The sequence below is a fragment of the Ursus maritimus genome, unplaced genomic scaffold, assembly GCF_017311325.1.
Source record: "Ursus maritimus isolate PB19 unplaced genomic scaffold, ASM1731132v1 scaffold_13, whole genome shotgun sequence".
NCBI lineage: Eukaryota > Metazoa > Chordata > Mammalia > Carnivora > Ursidae > Ursus > Ursus maritimus.
The window spans coordinates 37,030,063-37,050,232 of record NW_024423675.1 but is presented as its reverse complement, the minus strand read 5'-3'; the positions used below and the strand labels follow the sequence as shown (position 1 = coordinate 37,050,232).

Genomic DNA, 20,170 nt, shown 5'->3' with positions numbered 1-20,170 from the left:
TCTCAAGCAGAACCAAGCTGAGGGCAGAGCCTGAACTGGGGGTCAATCCCAGGACCCTGAGATCATGACCTGAGCTGAAACCAGGAGTTGGACGCTTAACTGACCGAGCCACTCAGGGACCCCAGGATCTTTGTCTTTTTAAAGTCTCAGTAATTCTGTGCTATCTATTTTTTTTTCTTTTTCCTAAGATAGATGACACATGATTTCCCAGTGTAGTTATCATATTGAGTCAGATCGAACATTGTTTTATATTTTTCCCTGTTTCATTGAGAAATATTTGGCATACCTCACTGTATAAGTTTAAGGCATACAACATGTATTTCCTTTTCTATAAACTGCTCATATCTGTTGCCCATTTTTCTGTTGGGCTATTTCTCATCAACTTTGACAACCTCTTTAGAAATTAGATTAGCTTTCTGTCTGCTGCAAATTATAATAAGGAAATGTGGAATTTTAAAAAAGAATGAATATCTTATCATTTGTATTGGCTTGCTAGGGCTGCCAAAGGAGCGCACAGCAAACGGAGGGTCTTAAACAACAGAAATTCATTATCTCACAGTTATGGAGGGTAGAAGCCCTCAGTCAAGGTTGGTTCCTTCTGAGGCTGTGGAAGAAGGGTGTGTTTTAGGTTTCCCTCTCTGGTTTGTTGCTGGCTGTCTTCATGCTCCCATAGGCATTTTCTCTGTATGGGGGTTTGTCTTTAAGTTTTCCTTTTTTATAAGGACACCAGTCTTATTGAATTGGGATCTATCTTAATGACCACCTTACTGACATTACAGCTACAGGGTGTTGATTGTGTTTATTACACTTATAAAATTTACTTCTCTAATTAGTTACTGATGGGCAGAAATTGCCTTTACATACCAGGCCTTCAGTGAAGCAGGAATAGTGGGAGACTTATCAAATTATTTGCTTGGAAAGACATGAAGCGATGATTGTTAGATTTATTTGGGTACCTTTGAGATAAAGTACAAAACATTCTGCAGGTCTCTCAAAAAGCCAGCTAACTGATCTAATTTCTTCACATCTGCAAAGCTGCTGCTTAAGTCATGTAATCTACTTATTTGCTAAAATTAACTCTCTGTGATTGTTCATTTTTATCTTTAATGATATCTTGTCCCTTACCACCACCAGATGCTCTGTCAGACAGCAGTAAACAGGGGACAAAGTGTTCTTCAACAAACGTCTTTAACTGATACAGACTACCTCTGATATAAATTCCTATGGTGCACCATTACAGAAAGTCATGAAGAAATTAGCATTTATAGAAAAGCTTCTGAGTGTTAAGGGTGTTTTAGAGAGCTTTGCATAATTCTGAGGCTGGAACTATCATTTTGCAGATAATGAAAGACTCAATTAAATTATGGGATGTGTCCAAAATCATAAGACTAATAAGGTTGATATCTAGAATTTGAATCAGATCTGTGAAAGGCATAAGGACCAAAACACTAAAAATAACTGACCGTGACTTCTTCTTACTTAATTAATCCCTTTCAATCGATTCTCATGAAAAGGAAGAAAGAAAATAATGTAGGAGTTTGCTAGTCAATGATCAAGGTATCCGCAGGATCGGTCTCTTCCAAGGGCTGTGAAGGAAGATCCTGTTCCAGCTTTATGTCCTTGGTTTATAGATGGCCATCCTCTCTCTGTGTCTTTATGGCATCTTCCTCTTATACCTGTCTCCCATCCTTCCCTATAAACTTGCTCTTTCCACTATCAACAACAAGAATAAACAAAAAACCCAGTATATAAAGAACACTCTGGCTAGGAAAGGTTCCAAGTGGCCTAACACTGCCCTACAAAGAATATTGGGAGTTTGTCCCACAAGAGCGTGGGCTAGTGTATCAGAACCAGCAATTCGTCAGTTCCCTGTGCTTTTCCACTGAGGTGCATATAGAACACGGCATTGAGTGTTATTAACAAAGATGGGGGGGAGATGTAGTTTTACATTAAGATTTGATTGAAACTCTTTCAAATTGGTGTTGATTTTGCTTTCTTTGGTTTTGAGATGAGGAATGGGGGTTGAAGAAGGAAGTACTTTCACATTCTTATAATGACATGGTCTTTCTTTTCATAATTTCAAAGAAAATTGTATACAAAGAGTACTTGAAATTCTATGTTAAGTCTGTGTGTCTTGTTATTATTCAATAACCACTGTGTTAGGCCCTGGGGCCAAAGAGATGACTAGCCTGAGGTCCTGTGTTAGGCGGCAATCGGTGGAGAAAGCATTATTTTATGCTGTTTTGAATACTCTTAATTTCGTTTTGCAGGGATAAATTTCCATCCAGCCTCATATTTCTTTAACCAGAAGAACTTTCTACACTTCTCCTACTGTAGATTTGCTGGTGAAAACAAACACCATTTCTCTGAAAAACTCTTTGTTTGCCTTCCTTTTTTAAGAATATTTTGGCCTGCTAAATAATTCTGGACTGATTTTTTTGTATGTTGTTTCTTTTCCTTTTGATACTTTAAAATATCTGTGTACTATATTCAAGGTCACATCATGGCCGACAAGAATCTTCTATCTTTCTTATCGTTGTCCTTCTGTATATGTTGTTCCTGTTTTCCTCTGGTTGCTTTTAAGATTTTCTCTTTGTCTGGGGCGCCTGGGTGGCAGAGCGGTTAAGCGTCTGCCTTCAGCTCAGGGTGTGATCCCGGCGATCTGGGATCGAGCCCCACATCAGGCTCTTCTGCTATGAGCCTGCTTCTTCCTCTCCCACTCCCCCTGCTTGTGTTCCCTCTCTCGCTGGCTGTCTCTATCTCTGTCAAATAAATAAAATCTTTAAAAAAAAAAAAAAAGATTTTCTCTTTGTCTCCCTCTTTCTTTTCTTTTTTCTTTCTTTTCTTTTTCTTTCTTTCTTTCTTTCTTTCTTTCTTTCTTTCTTTCTTTCTTTCTTTCTTTCTTTAATTTGATATGCCTTGGCATGATTTTCTCATCATATTTCGATCTGTTTTCATTGACTGATTTTCCTCCTGGTTATGGTTCATCTGCCCCGGCTTGTTCACATGCCTGGTAATTTTTTATTTGTTGCCAGACATGCTGAATTTTACATCGTCGGGTGTTGGATTTTGTTGTAATTAAGTAGTAATGGACTTTTTTCCTGGCATGCAGTTAATTTACTTGGAACAAGTTGTTTTCTTTTAAGGTTTGCTTTCAAGATTTGTTTAGAGCAGCCTGTAATCTCAGGCTAATTTAACCCTCCTACTAAGACAATACTGAGTACTTTACCTAATGGGGAAGATGGTCCATTTTAGATGGTGGGAAAATGAACTATTACCAGCTCTGTGATAGCTCCAGGAATTGTTTCTCTTGCTACTTATTGGTATTTCTTTCACCAGCCTTAGCTGGTGCTCTCCCATCCAACTCAAGACTGAGCCAGGCTGGACGTCTTGCCTTATATCTTTACAGATCTCTCCCTCTGTGCCTCTCTGTGTATCTGCCTGTCTCTCTGTCTCCTTCCCTCTCTCTCCGCCTATCCCTTTTCTCCAATATCCTGTCCCACAGTTTCTAGCTTCTTTGACCTCCAATCTCTATCTTTCAGACACTGATGTTTGGGTTTTCCCTCCATGCACTTGGAACTGTACCCAGGCAATAATCTGGGACAGTCATAAGCTTTATTTCATTTGTTTCTCTTTTCTCGGAGATCACAGACCCTATATTTTTTGTTGTCTAGTGCCTAAAAATTGTTGTTTCGCACTTTTTCTCATGTTTTCTTTTTTTAAGGCAGGTGGGTAAATTGAGATTCTGTTATTCAATTATTATCAGAAGCAAAAATTGCAATGTATTACTTTTGATAAGCTTTTTTAGAATGATTTCTGAAATTACAGCCTTTGCTTCAACCAGAATTTATTTTTATGTATAATGTAAGGTAGGGATGCAGAGATTTTTTTTCTTCTGTCTTTAGATAACTGATGCATGAGTAGGATTTATTACACGCCCTATCCTACCATTATTTTCTGCAAAGTCTGTTTTGTCAAAAATCAAGTATCCATGAGATAGTTCTGGGTTGTTTTCTCAGTTCCATTTTATTTTTTTAAGATTTATTTATTTATTTGAGAGAGGGAGAGAGAATGGGTGCAAGCAGGGGGAGGGGCAGAGGGAGAGAGAATCCTCAAGCAGACTCACTGCTAAGTACGGAGCCCAACACATGATCCTGAGATCATGATCTGAACTGAAATTGGCTGCTTAACTGACTGAGTCACCCAGGAGCCCATTTTATCTATTTTGTATTTATATCTTTTTTCACACCAATAGCCTTGTGTCTTAATTATTATCTTTTTAAAATAAATCCTAATTCTTTATATTAGATAAATTTTGATTAAAAACCCATCTCCAGATTTTGTTTTAGATTTCCTTGCATTATTCTTGGTCCTTCGCTTTTTCATATTAATTTAATCATTGGTACTTTTTTTTATTTATTTAAGATTTTACTTATTCATTTGAGAGCAAGAGGGCAAGCACAAGCAGAGGGAGGGGAAGGCAGAGGGAGAAGCAGGCTCCCCGCTGAGCAGGAAGCCTGATGCGGGACTAGATCCCAAGATCTTGGGATCATGTCCTGAGCCAAAGGTAGACACTTAACTGACTGAGCCACCCAGGCACCCATGGTACTTTTAATGTGCATTGCTATTATAAAGGATTGATTTTAAAAATATTTTTTAACTGATTCTTGCTGATATAAAGAAATGTGATTGACTTACACAAATTAATTTTATACACAGTTCTCCTTTTGATTCACTTGTTTATATATTATCTTTTGAGTTCACAGAACAGATAATCCTATCGTCTACAAATGGTGGTTTTATTTCTTCCCTTTCAATCTCCGTATCTTTTATTTCCTCTTACTACACCGTCTAGATCTTGTAGTACAACGTTAAATAACAGCGATCATAGTGAAGACTGTTGCATGTTTGTAATCTTAAAGAAGTCTTTCAATGTTTTATATTAAATATTTGCTACGCCTTTTTGTGTAGATACTCTTTGTCACTTAAAGAAGTGCCTTTTTAATCTTTGCAATTTTTTTTAAAACATCATGAATCATATTTAATTATGCCTGTTTCTTTTTCTGCATCTACTGAGATCATTTTATTTTTCTCTTTTAGTCAGTCAATATGGCCAATTACTTAAACTGATTTTTTTGATATTAAACCAACCTGAACTCTTATGACAAAAGCACTTAGGCCAATTTTGTTTTGCCATTATTATACATTACAAATTCAGATTGTTTATGCTTTGTTTAGGATCTATTTGCATGAGTGACTTTGGACAGGGATTTCCTTTTCATACCTTTCTTGATATCAAGCACATCAAGTCACATAAAATTACTCAAGGAATAATCCCCATGATTCTTTTTTCTAGAAAAGTGTATAAGACTGAGTCTTTTTTTTAGGTTTGAACAGTCATTGAACTTACCTGTAAACAAAATAGACCTGGTGGTATTTTACTGGGAAGCTTATCCTGACTACTGATTCAATTGTTCTAATGTTCATATGACTTTCAGGTTTTTTCCCCTTGAGTCAGGGTTATTAATTTTTATTTTTCTAGAAATTTACTTATTTTTATAACTAACTAAATTTATTGTATGTAAAGGTTTCATGATTATTCTTATTTTTTTATTTTCGGAAGTAATTTTAGTTATGTCCATATTTACACTTCTAATATCATTTATGTGTATCTTTACACACTTTTTGTTTTTCTATTAATCTTGCTAGAGCTTTGTAATTCTTTTAAAAACAAGTTTTTGGGTTTGTGCCCTCTCTATTGATACCTGTTTTCTATTTCATTAATTTACATTTATATAAACTCGTATCTTTATTGTTTCCTTTCTTATACTTCCCTTTGGATAAGCTGCTCAAGCATTTCTATTCCAAAGCCAAATGCCTTTCAAGTACTAATAAACATAACTGAATGAAAAAACAACTGGTAGAAAAGGGCTAGACACATCTGGACTACAATCTTGACTGTTATACTAGTTGCGATATCTTGGCTTATCAGCTGATAGCTTTGGTCATGTATCTTAAGATAAATGAAAACATAAATTCACAAGCTGAATATTTTAGGTGACATGTTTTGTGCAGAATCTGTATAACCATTTCCTCCCTGACCTGACCAGTAAACTCCTACCAATGTAGGCCTAGATTACTTTTGTTGGCAACCATATTCCAAAGTTACCTGAGATTGATATTACTGTTACGTGAACTCCTTAATTTTCCCCACCAGACTGCTGTCAAACTGAATGCTCCCCTATTTGGTGCATATTCAGTTGCTCAATTGTAAAAACTGATCTTTGCCCCCATTGCACTTTGTTATAAGGTGCTGGAAACAGAATGATCCATATGAACATTAAAATGTTCTTTTATGTAATAATTTGTAATGTTAGAATTAGTACTTTATACATTTAATTAGGAAAAATATCAAGATACTGTTACGATAAGGTTATGCAAGTTTGAGAGAGATATATATATTTGACCTTGAGTCCTTGTAGATGGGATAGTTTTGCATAGTAGACTTTACCATAGCTATGGGCAACAAGTGAGTTCTTGGCCTTTTTTTTTTTTTTTTTTAATAAACGTATTTCTTCATGTACCACTAACAATTCATTTGGTTAGTTCTAGGCAGCAAATCTTCTTGATACTACTCCATTACCAAATCACTCTTAACGAGATTTGATTTATGAAATAAAAATTCAATCACAGTTGGCTTGTCCTATTTACCTTTTTTGGCCACGCCATACACAATACTTTCTTAATTAATCCATTTAATCCAAGACTTGAATTTGAGGAAGTTAAGGATGGGGGAATCAGGCTCGACCTTCACTTTTGAATAGTTAGAAGTCACAAATACACATTCTGCTGTTGAGAGGAGAGGAGATCATGCTTACCGGTTTTTAATTTTTTCATCATGTTTGAAATCATTTCTCAACCCTGACATAAATCCTAAGTCAAGAGTCATTTCTGAACAAACTAATCAAAACTACTTCCATCGTTGTTGTTAAGCATGGAGCATTAATCACAAAGTATTTGTTGAGCTCCTTTTATGCGCTAAGAACAACCCTGTCCTGTGAATCTCAAACACCAATTTCCTTCAAATCCACAGCTTCAATTTGAGAACTGAGAGACAGAACTGAAAGTCAAGCAAGCACAAGAGAAGAACCAGAGATTACTTTCAGAAGCCAGATACTATTTTGTCAGCAGACTCACAATGCGCATCTTAAGCTAGGCTATAGGTACTCTTGGCAACGACATGAAACAATTTAAAAGCTTTCTGGAAACAGAAAAAGACAATGTAATGTTGTAGAAAATAAGCATTGTTCTGTGAAGAACAAATCACATAAGATTAATTTAATAATGCTCAGAGACAGGATCGTAAACCTTAATGGTAATGCGGGAACAGGAGATAGGCCAAGCCAGATTCTCAGGGAACTTTACAGATGTGGAGAGAATTGTTTTTGGAAGCTGTACTAACTATTTCAGACCACTAGGGTAACCTTAACCAAATGACTATTTCCATGTTCCAATAGCACTTCGTTCACTAAAGCAGTAAATTATTCCAACTCTGAAATACCCAAACAGCTTCTGAATAGCTGTAGCCCGTAGCAAACCAGCAGGATGCTGTCTTCTAGCTCTTTCCATTCTTGCCTGGTCCCAAGCTTAAACCAATGCCCTACAATGAAGCATCAACACTTGCCAAGCATTTTGAAAATGAAATGCTGCCTAATACAACCCTGTGGGTGCCTGACTTAATCCTCTTTGACTGTCTTGAGGGAGGGGTGAGGGGGAATTAGCACTCGATTGTGCCAATTGTGCTAAATAATCACCCACATGTGAGGAAGAGAAAAAAAACATTTTCAAGATCGCTATTGAGGAATTAACTCATAACCGAGATTGTGAAGATATTTAGATATATTAAGCAGTATAAAAATGTGCTACATTTTTCCAGGCCTTGTTGACTAGCCCCCCCCACTTATATTCAGTTATGTGTGTGCCTCATGATTCCAAAGAGGGTCCACAGCCAATAAAAACGTTTCTTAGGGTAAGAAATATTCCTTTGCTAAATTGGCGAGTGTGCCTGAGTTTTATCACAATCGGGTGGACCTCTATGTCAGCAGTGTATCCCATGTGAGAGCAGTTGCATTATTTGGAGTCAGCTTCCTAAAAAAAGGAAGGATGCCATGTGGCATCTTCATGATAATAGAATATGCATGCACATCTCCCTTCTGTTATAAGTAGCCTTATAACCAAGTGATTTGGAAAATGTTTGAAAATTGGTTATACAAATATTTAGCAAAGCTAATAGCATCCCATAAATATTTTCTGACTTAGGAATTAACACTCAAAAAGCGGAGGAGGGATGATATGCCTACAGCCTCCTGGTCATGGATGTAAATGAAATTCAGTATCGAAGCAGATGCACTGGTTTCTTGATATACTATTTCTGTCAGATTCTGGCAATGGCTCTGATTTGAACAGCAATTACTGGTAAAGAATTTAGCCTCCACTATTTAGAAAAGTGGCTTTATTGAATTTACAAACAAGGCCCTCCAATTTTCCATTTCCTTAGCAAACTATTAAATCAACCAAGCTAAGCATGTCATCATGACTATAATTTACGTGATATGACACGGCAGTTAAGATGTACTGTGGTAATTCGTGAGGGCCTGCAGTATTATTGTCGTATCAAAAATTTATATGGTTCAGTTATTAAGGCAAATTGTTTCATTCATACTGAGATATCTGACAGTAAACCACCAAGGGCTTCCACATTACATTAAAAAATGTCTTCCATATTCAAACAATTTGCACACCCTGTTACCATTATTTTGTTCACTGAGTGGAAACTGAAGCACAGGCAAGTACAGCTTTTTGATGTGAAAATGATCTGTAAGGGAATATGAAGTGCTTCATTGTGGGTGGTTAGAAGAAACAGTTCAGCGGGATAAAGGAAGTTATCTTTGGGCACCGACAACTATGAACAGGATGTCCAAATTCTTTGCTCTGGTGCTATTTAATATCCCATTTGCTTGCTTTCCTTATGTCAGTTTGATTTTCAGCCAACAGAAAGAAAAAGCATATGACCAAAGGAAAAATATGGAAAATGCCGTAAAGAATATTCTGTTACAAGCTATTCTTAAATAAATTTCACCATTGTAAAAAAAATAAGACCTTTGAAATGCATCCAATTTTGACCCAAGGCTCTTCTCTGAACTCCTCAGAGCCGGGGCAAAAAAATTTGACAGTTTATGTATTTATCTTTCCCCCCCCACAATTTTAAGTTGTAGACATTCAAGTCTTACGTGTTATTTTATTCTTTTTGGGCATGTAGGAGGTTCCAAAATAGAACAGGATAGAATAATTTCTTGCTGTAAAAGGCCTTGCAAATATTTAATTGGATTTTTATTACAGTTGTAGAATTTTATGCCATATACACTATCTCTTTTAAAGTATTCAATATTCATTGAAAAACATGTTTTATTCATTAACACATTTTTCATAATAGCATTAGAAGTCTGCTAAAAATAAGAAACTGGCCACTAGTTAAATTTCTTTTTTTCTTAATCAGCTAAAACCACCAGTTCCCATTCACTGAATAAGATGTGAACTACTAAATTTTTCTTTCTCGATACTCATATGTCGTGCAAGAGAACCACTAACAACAATTATATTTTGTTTGTTTAATCAATGATTTCTTCAAAAGCAACACTATATTCTTATAGGTGAAAACTCAGAGGCATACACAGCAACAGTTTGCTAAGGGATTTTTCTGTCACCGTTACAGTTTCTGGTGTGATTAGGTACTAAGGCACTAACTTTTGCAAAACAAGCAGATCAGTTAGAATTTCTATGCCAAATTTGGTTTCCAGCAAATTCTTAGGCAAAATAAAATAAAATAAAATAAAATAATAAAAACCATGGCCCCTATCTAGATAGAATACAAAACAAGCAAACAAAACCAAAAACCACCTGCATTTCTGAGGCTGGTATTTTTGTTTATCTGTGTCTGTTTTTATATATGTATGAGTGGGCTTTAAAACAAACGTGTTTTCAATCTGGCACTTCTTTTAGGGTAGTTTTCTTTCTGAGCTCCAGGAAGTATGTTGTTTGCAGAAGCTTCACGGCAAGCATTAAGTTAGTTATATAATAAATTTCATTTCCAATTAACATTCATACAAGGTAGAAAAATTAGCTGTCTTGAATATCAGTTTTGAAATAAAATAGGAACAGATGAGGAAAACTTCGGTAAGTACCCTACCACAGACAACTCCATAAAAACAGCTATTTCGAGTAAACATAAGACAGTTTCTTCCAATAGTTATCATTTGTTTCACAAAAATAGCTTCGAGGTTTTGCAAAAAAATGTCCTAGAGTCTTCATCAGTGTATTCATTCATTCAAAAAGTTGGCATAAAAATGACTTGGAGACTAACCCCCCACCAAAAAAAACCCAGTTAGCATAGAATACCAACTATGTAAGAGTGTATATTAGGGACAATTAACTTTTGGTATACGTCTGTCCTTTCCCCAGGGGTCCTGGGAGAAACATCCAACTTAAACTGATTGAGTTGCTTCTGGCAGCCTAACGCACCATGAATTTGTTCTGACTTTTCTTTAAAAAACTACTTAAGAAAACCCATTGTCTATATTGATCCGCTAAAGCAAAGTACCTAGAAGCCAGCACTGTGTGGACTTACCTTGTTTCCCAGATACGGCGCTGGTGCCCTCCAGTAGTAGCCCTGCGGCAGGGCCCGGTGGGCTTCCTCAACGCTGATGCTGATCTGCTGAGGTGGGTCTAAGTCATCCTGCCCGGGAGTCACTTGAACGCGGCCAGAGAGGTCGGTCAGGTACCAGCCACGCATGTCTTGTATCTTCAAGAAAACACACAATCATCTTACTTACGAAAAACAAAACCAAAAACCACCTCCACTTCTTTCTCTTTCCAATTCTGTATAATGTCCATTTTTCGGAAATGAAAAAAAAAACAACATAAAAGTTTAGAAAAATAGGAGAGCTGTGGAAAACGTGAAACTTATCATATGTACTTGTTATAGATTCTCATTGTGTTCTTGTTGATTCTAGGAGTTTGAAGAGTAATATGTAGTAATCTGATTTTAGTGATCCAATGCTTTTTAAGAAGTTATGACTCCAAATACTTTTCTTAAAAATAGAAATTTGTTCAAAGTTATACAATGATTATAATATTATATAAATTATCAGATGGTTGGGCTCTAAATTGCGTATTTTTCATTCTACTAATAATTTCCTGTTGCTTATGGGAAAAATAATTTCAAAAGCTTTTACTTATATATAGTTGTAAAACACAGGAAGAAAAGAAATAAAATATGCAAGTGCCTGAAAGGTGGCTTTTCATTATTTCCACCCTTTTCATTTAATTAAATTTCAGTTTTGAGGCTTAAGGACATTTGAATCCACCAGCCTGTTGTTATGGCCACAGCTCACAATACTATACCTAGTCCTTCCCATGGGGCTCCAAGTGCTGTAAGAATTCATAGCCTAGATCCTTGGCCCAGAAAAGGAAGGAGCCTTAAAGGAAAAATTAGGAAACACATGATGATTTGCTTTTCCATCTTTAGACTCTGGCTGGGGGAGGGCATACAGCTACAATTCTAATTTAGACTGTCCTACCTAATTGGTACAAAACATAAGATACTGAGGTTTGTGGCTACCAGGGGCCCACTTAGATGTGTGTGAGTGGCTTGGTGCTGTAGCTGATGGGGAGCAGAATAGTGATGGTGATAATATGTGGATGACATATTTTTAAATTTTTTTTTTATGTAGAGGTCATTTGATTCTCCTTCTCCCAAAGTTGTGGAATTGCTGGGACTAGACTTTAAGGTATATGTTACTTCCTTCTCTCCTCTCTTCGGACATCATCCTTCAGGGATTCTAAGAGCACAGTGAGATTCAGAGGAAGTTCTTTCCAGAAGGCTTACTGAAGTGCAAGTATCAGTTGGACCTAATTGCTGAAAACCAAGGATAAATGCCACTTCTGCTCTTCTGCTGACCATGAAACTTTGATGTTAATGGAACAGTCTAGAGGGTGGGGTGAAACTCTACAAACAGGTGGAGGAAGTGGGCTTGATGGCTAATTGCTGTTGGTTCTGTGCAATCTGCCCTTAAAGCAATACATTTGATAGTGCATAGATTTAGACATGAGAATACAATCAGAAACTACTCATGATATTTTAGACTTGACTTAAAAGCAAATACAGGCAGAAGAGAACATTTGGTAGTTGTGTTAAGGATTACTTACCTGATTAAAGTTGAAGTGGTGTTTGGAAAGTAGTTTACTGCAAAAGTGATCTTTGTAAAGCACAACTCTGGTCCTATCACTCCCCTGCTAAGATACTCCAGTGGCTCTCCATGTATAAGAATCCAACTTAGCATTCGCAACGCCGTATGGTAGGTAGAGTTTCTCATTCCCCTTGAGGCTTCTCTCTCTCCAGCTTGCGTCCTGCTACTCTGTAGTCTTAAGAGCTGCCATACGAGCTATTTGAAATTCCCTGAGGGTCCCATTTTCCTCTCATACCTCCTCTATCAGGACACAAACCACTGTCTGTGAAGAGTTGAAAAGGCAATAGGGAGCAATTCTTCTTAATTTGTATACCAAAAATATTGGTGAATGGAATACATAATTCTTCATGTCACAATCTGATGCTTTCCTGATTGAATCATGTGCCCTTGGGGATATAATCACATTAATCCCTTTACTGCTTCGTATAATAATCATGGACACTGAAAAGACTAATATTTACTATTTCTAAGAGACTCCAGGCTTCACATTGCTACAAACAAAACCTTTAAGTCTTTGATCAAAGATACACAAATAGCATTTGAAAGAAAATTCCATCTCTTCTTCATGATAATGGTAAGTAGAAACTTACTACCAGAAAATCATTTTTTTTGTAAATTTCTTGCCAAAGAACAATAGCAAGGAGGTACATGGAGCAGGGTACAGAATGAAAAGGTATTGCTTACATGGCCATAGGTCCAGTAGGAGCTCTGACATCTGTCTGAAACCCCGGAACAGAAACACTCGTCACAACCCTTATGATTATCCTCTTGCAAATTGAAGAAGCCGGCTTTACAGCGACTGCAGTCCCCACCTTCAACATTCTCCTACAAATAGAAACAGAGATGCCCTTCAAGATAAAGAACCGTCTCTTTCTAGTTCTGTGAAAGGAAAACAGAAACTGGGTATTCTTCATTTTACCCCTCAACCATACTTAAAGTATAATGATATTTTTAAAAATCTGCTCAAAAACTGCTTATTAAGCTACCCCCTTTCTAGCCACACTCATGCGAAAAGAGATTGGATCTACTCTACTGTCTTACAAGCTACAATTTTGATCTTCATGTATGTCAAGAGTGTGGAGTAAATGCCATGAAAAACACAGCAGTGAGTTACACTGACGAAAACGGATGCAGTCTGGTTTACCATTCTCGGTTGTTGAAGTACTTCCTCTTAGAACACAGGATATATGATAAAATTAGAGAATTAAACCAATGGATGTGTAACAGCATGTTGATATTATACAGATGGCAAAATACTTTCCACATTACATATTAAAAATACACACACTTGGGGCAAGCATAAGAACCTGACTGGGAGAGAAACTGGAGTATATGGCCATGGATTTCCTTGGTGCGACTAAGCAGAAAAAGAGGAAAGTTTTTCTTGGTTAATTTTCACAGTGTTTTCTTTAATACATTGGTGTAGCCAGTTAATCATATAGTAATAATATGGGAAAAATAAATCCCGTGCGGTGACTGCTCTCCAGATTGGTATCATTAATCCTAGTCCCAACATACTGAAAAATTATTTGTTTATAGATGGGCCTCTACCATGGATTCGGGCCAGGGAAAGCTGATTACCTGATGAAAAACTGGGAAGGCTATAGTCTCTCAATTTGAAGAACAGTAAATCTTAACTAATAACTTCTAAATGAAGGCCCCTTGCTTTCTAGGAAACAGATTCTCAGTATTCCCTANACCTGCATTTGCTCCACGTTTTTTCTCCTCCTTGAATTCCTTCATTACCTTAATTCTGAAGCTTTCCTTCTCCTTACAGAACTTCTCTCTCAGCTGTGTCCCCATAGTCCTTTGGACATTGCTCTATTAGAGCCACCAAAAAAAAGCATAGCTATACCTTCTGAGATTGTTCTCTCCAGTTCTATACGAGAATCTATTCAGAAATCTTGTCTTACTTATTTTTATAGTACCAGAAAATGCTGGGGTTCCTGGCACAACATTGAGCACTAGCTAAACAAAATTTTACTAAGTTTAAATGAATTTCTTGGTGGTTGTGTTTTTCATCCACAGCAAAGTGCTATGCATACAGTAGATGTGTAATATGACTGTTTTTTGAATAAACCAAGATTGGGGAGAAGATAGGGTTGATAAGGTCTGAGAACATAGGAGAAAAAATAGGAGAGAGAATAAGAGTGTGAAAAAATAACAAGATTTGTAAGAATAGACAAATAAAGAGGTTCTGCTTGGATCCGAGAGAATAATTTATTTGAAATTAACTTTTTGCTCTTAATTTGTATGACCCACTTAAGACCACAACCACTTCTATATCACTGGGAACCTAAACAAAGGGGGGTCTCCTGGCCCATTTCACATGTTAAATTTTAGCATCCTGATACATATACAAATTGAATTATTGCCACAGACATTCTTGCTAACTTTTATTTCTAAGGCAGATTTCAGATATTTTCAGATAATAAATGTCAGCAAAGCTATTCAAACTAATTTCAGACCTATGGTGACAAATAACTCCCCAAAGCCCTGAAGTTGGGAGGAACCTCAGAAGAGTATACAGGCAGGAAAGATGAAACACCTCTATAATTATAATTCAGCTTATCCCATTGAGGACACAGTACAGCTGTTCTCCAGACTGTGCTCTTATGCACTTGGTCTAATCTACTTTTCATTTACTCTAATTTGAAAGCTCATGATACTACTTTTCTGAGATTCAGACTGAGTTCAACAATTTGAAATTTTTAGACATTACATTTTCCTTATCTCTGTTTTAGCCTGGTAATAGAACCATGAAAAATATGGTTAAATAACTTCAGTATTCAATTAATTAATAACCTGAAGCAACACATTAAAGTAGGAGTTCTAGGGACTCTAAAGATGGGTAGGCCAAGGTCTCTGTCTTTAAAAGTCAACAGCTAGAGCAGGGTAAAATGATACATTTATAGTCCACTATAATTCAAGGTAGAATAGGATCATGCATCTGAGAAATTCATTAAATCATGGGAACACAGAGGAGGAAGGACTAATTGTGCTACAAAGGCTTGAGGAGGCTTTGTGACAGGAATGGAATTTGACCTAAATTTTGAAGCATGGTTTAAAAATTCAACCTGTTGGGGGAGATACAATGAGAGACCTATGTTAGCAAAGAGATTGGAAACAAGAAATAATTCAAAGAGTAGAAGATTCAGTCATTATTTATTCTTTCGAAACAGACTGAATAGTTCCTGTCTGCTAGGGTCTGCGCTTGGTACTTGGCTTCCGGTGTCTAAGCCCTCACATAATGAACTTTCAAGGCTACTCTGAGATATGGATCTTTTCTCTTAGGAATTGGTAAATCATTACAGGTCATTCAGCAGGAGGTAAATCAAAAGAACTAGACTTGATGCACCTATGTTGGCAGGAACAGGTAAAATGTCTAAGAAAGGCAAGACACTGGTACAAAGAACTCTTTCATCACCATATGGTGCAGTAAAGGGTTAATTCGATAGGCTTAGAGTGCTCAAACCCTGCATAGTCTAAACTGAAAAGACCGTCCCTGGACCAGCTCCTGGGAGATAATCTATAAGCCCTTGGAATATTTTATCTGCTTGATAAAAACGTCTTTGTGTACCTGGGGCCAGGGGTCACACCAGGCAGTTCATGCTAACAATGCCATTTACGGTGAATGTCTGGTTTTGTTTACCCACGACTCTGGGCCACATTTATCAGCTTACAGTGCCATTTATGGTGAATGCCTAGTTTTGTCTACCTGGGGCCCTGAGTCATGATGTATCCGTTTGATCTCTGGGGAAGCTGGAGACTGGCCAGTCATAGGAGAGCTTCATATCTGCATGACTGACCTCCCAATAAAAATCCTGAATAGCAAGACTTGGGTGAGTTTCCTTGGTTGGCAATACTTCGTAGGTGTTGTCATACATTGTCGCTGGGAGGAATAAATACGCTCTGTATGATTCCATTGGGAGAGGATAACTGGAAGTTTGCACTTGGTCTCTTCTAGACTCTTCCCTATGCACCTTTGTCTTTGCTGATTTTAGTCTATATTCTTTCACTGGAATAAAGCATTAGGGTGAGTACAACAACTTTTCAGAATTCTGTGAGTCCTTCTAATGAGTCACTGATAACGAATGTGATCTTGAGGACCCCCCCAACACACCATGGTAAAGATACTAGGATGTTTATACCTATAAAAACAGGTTATCCAAAGTGATAGCTTTGCTTTGTTTGTTGTGACAAATCTTTGAACCAAAATATTTTAGACCTTTTTACTGGTCATCAAGTTAATCCTGTTCCACCCCCCATGCTCACTTCAACCCTCCACACAAGTAATGATCAATTTCTATAAGATCTGCATAGACCTTACTCACGATTGCATAGCATGTCAGCTTCATGCCACAAATTTAAGTTTCTAGACTCCTACTTATTTAGTCCTGAGTCTGGACCATATTTTTTTCTTTAGTGAGTGGTAGCTAGGTTCATTGGATTAAAAAGTGTTTGGTTCTAATTGTTCTCAGGTTCTAAAACAGACAAATATTAAGCCAAAACTAAATAGTAAATATGGTACATATAGTACCAACTTATATATCTGTCCCCATGGCCTAACTAAAAGGGCCTTTTCAGCCTGACAGGAAGATGAATTGAGGATAAAATCTTTTTACATCACTAGAGCTCTGCTTTCTGGTCATGTCTCAACTTGTAGAGAATTAATTAGTTATAGCAGGTTCTATACTTCCTTACTCCTTTTCCTTTTTTTTTTTTTTAAAGATTTTATTTATTTATTTGACAGAGAGAGACAGCCAGTGAGAGAGGGAACACAAGCAAGGGGAGTGGGAGAGGAAGAAGCAGGCTCCCAGCAGAGGAGCCTGACGTGGGGCTCGATCCCAGAACGCCGGGATCACGCCCTGAGCCGAAGGCAGACACTTAACAACTGAGCCACCCAGGCGCCCCCCTTTCTCCTTTTCCAATCTCCCTTAAGAGAGTATATCTAAGTGATTTCTTATTTAAGGATTGTTTCTAAAGTTTTCTTTCAAATGATATTAGCTTCAAGACAGTGAAAACATCACAGTCTGATATTTAATATATTTTAGAGTGGCACAATTCAAACACAAAGGCATAATGTTCCAGGACTTATACTGAACCTTCATAGAGACAAGTTCCCCACCTTCTAGTAGTTTGCTAACATACACAATCTCGGCAGCTTGGTTCTCAATTTTTTTTGTATGGCTTCCAAGGTACATAATTGCTTTTTCAAAACTTCTTTGTGTTTCATCAACAATGTCATACATGAAGCAGCTATGATTATCTTCCTGATTCATTTTTGGAAGATCCTTTTGATATGAATGGTCCAGACTTAAATTTTTGATTCTCCAACTGAGAATGAATCATCTGCTTTATGGGTCAGTTCCTTGAGCAATTTAATTTACTATGCTGTCAGTATCAAATTATTAATATAAACTGTCTACATTATTTTTCACTATTCCCTTATTTGCTATTATTACTCACTCATTCATCAAATCAAAGGTGATCTACTACACATAAAGCATTATTCGAGATGCCTGAGGGAATATAAAGATGTTCAGGAGGATTATGGCAAAGGAAGTAAGAGTATGGACAAATAAGTATACTGCAAGGCAAAAGGAAGTCACTGCCCCAAAAGGGTTACTGAGGACGTGCTGTGAGTCAGACGCCAGATTCATTTCCAGAGTCCTCCATGCCTCTGAAGGAAAAATAAGACAGGTGTCAAAGGAATGGCTCCTAAATACCTAATAATGGTGAGCTTGCAACTTCCAGCCCAAATGCTCCTTCAGTCATGAGATTTCTCTCTCCTTTAGCTATCATTCTATTACTTCTTTGTACTGATCAACTTCAAAAAGAGTTAACACATAATTTAATAAAATTTTCGAAGATTATTCTGTTTATGTAAACAAAAGGGGGGTCTAATCTATTCTCTCTCAGCATTCAAATGGACAGTTCTTGTCAATCCAGTAATTTTAATATTTTATTTATATAGAGTCTAATAGAATTCAATAGATTTTTTTTTGTAATTTACCAACTTACTGGTCATTTTTACACCAAAGCCCATGAAATAGGTAATTTCTAGAATGCTCCCGACTTCCACTCTAGAGATTAATATTCCCTCATATCACCATATTTTCTTAAAACCAAATATTCCACTTTCTTGGTTTCTAAACCATTATTCTGGTTGGTTATATTAAAATAATTAAATAGCAACAAATAATAGTCAACCATTTTCCCATGCTAAATAATTAATAAATAAACAGTGTCTCTTCACTTTAGACCAGCACTTCCCAGCCTCGCTTTTATTTTCAAGCCCCTAAGGAGCCTATTTCATTACCTTGTTATTTTTTCCCAATCATCCTCACCATGAAATCTTCATTCCGCAGATATACTCTACGTACAGATGCACTGTGTGAATATGTTTGCCGTAAACGTAAAATGAAAATGGTATTTTCACCCCTCTTAGAACCACTTTTCATCCCCTTAGGGAGACATGCGTGCTTTAGACACATATTATTATTGTACATATTTAGCTGAGTAGATAAGGAGATATGCTGTGGCCTTCCCTACGAAATATTTATAATAACTGTCCTTTCTCCTTTGGTAGTCTTTTCCTCTAAAAGCAAAGTTGAATTAGAGAAACCTTACTAGGTTCTTTTTTCTTAAAGTCAGATACTGTTGGGTTGACACCAATTTTCTTTTTGCTAGAGTTTCCTCGGCACAGGCTCTCTCTAGAGAAATAGAGTCACGATCGGTTCCCTGTATCCGTTCTCAGGAAGCCGCCTTCTTATAAATTAGGTACAACTTCAGCAGCACATGTTTAACTGTGACTGTTAGTCAACTGGGAATTCTATTGACAAAGTTACCCGGAGTATCTCCAGTGACATTTAAGTCATTTTTTGTGGTAATTGCTCCAGGAATGTTTCGGTCATGCCTGTTTCTTGGGGCGTTTGTAGTCGATTACAGATTTTCCTCTGTATGGCCTTCATTCTAATGCATCCAAGTATTAAAAGGAGTTAACAAAAGAAGGATAATTAGCTAATTAGCAGTATTTGTTGAGCGCTTGCTCTTTAAATACACTGTTCCACAGCTAAATAATAAGTAGTTGGTGGTTAGGAAGAGAGAAGGAAATAGAAGAAAAGAAGTTCTCACTTTGCACAAGTATAGCTTTTACTATTAAAAAATTGATTAACATAATATTTCTGAACTGTCGCTGTTGCAAGAGACAGATTCCGGGATGCACTTTTCATGCTAAAAAATTTACATCTGTAATTTAAATTCAGGATCAAATATATAAATTGAATCACTTTTGTAGAAATGCCTAGGGTTCAAGCCTAACAAGTTAATGAGGCGATCATTCCTGTATACAAATGGGAAAAAGGGAAATGCAAAAACAATAAAAATCTTAGCACATACCATGAAAATCTTATTAGAGGAAAAGAGTGGAAACTTAACTCTACTTGTAAAAAGAAATATAAATAAACAGAAAAAGTAATTAGTAGGTATTTATGATTATCCCTTATACTTGCACAAGGCTTTGATGTTACACTTACACCCATTGAGAGTTAGGCAAGAAAGATTGAATATTATCATTTTATAGATCAAGAAACATGAATCAGCCAATTTAAGTGACTTTCAAATCTTCACAATTGTTTCATTTTCTTTCTTTGTTCTTTTTTATGTATGAGTCACTGTCAGCTTCTTATTGATCGATGAAGAAAATAAATAAGAGAAGTGAGATTGACATTAAATAGATTGCAAGTTGTGAAAAGATAATAAAGGAAAAGACAAAGATGTTACAAGTGATTACGGCAGGAGAATGATTTCTATCAGGGGATCTTGGATCCCAACTTTGCTAAGAAAGTGGAGATGTGCCTTGG

The 20,170-nt window shown here is 36.7% G+C and overlaps 1 protein-coding gene across 1 annotated transcript in view; it reads right to left on the bottom strand.

The window, feature by feature from the left end:
- The window catches only part of LAMA2 (laminin subunit alpha 2), a 601,373-nt gene that overhangs the window by 306,336 nt on the left and 274,867 nt on the right, over nucleotides 1-20,170 (bottom strand). The window contains exons 11-12 of the mRNA XM_040627485.1: nucleotides 12,990-13,130; nucleotides 10,685-10,858 (exon numbers count right to left, since the gene is read on the bottom strand). Coding sequence (XP_040483419.1) covers nucleotides 10,685-10,858; nucleotides 12,990-13,130 — 315 coding nt within the window. The remainder of the gene's footprint in view (nucleotides 1-10,684; nucleotides 10,859-12,989; nucleotides 13,131-20,170) is intronic.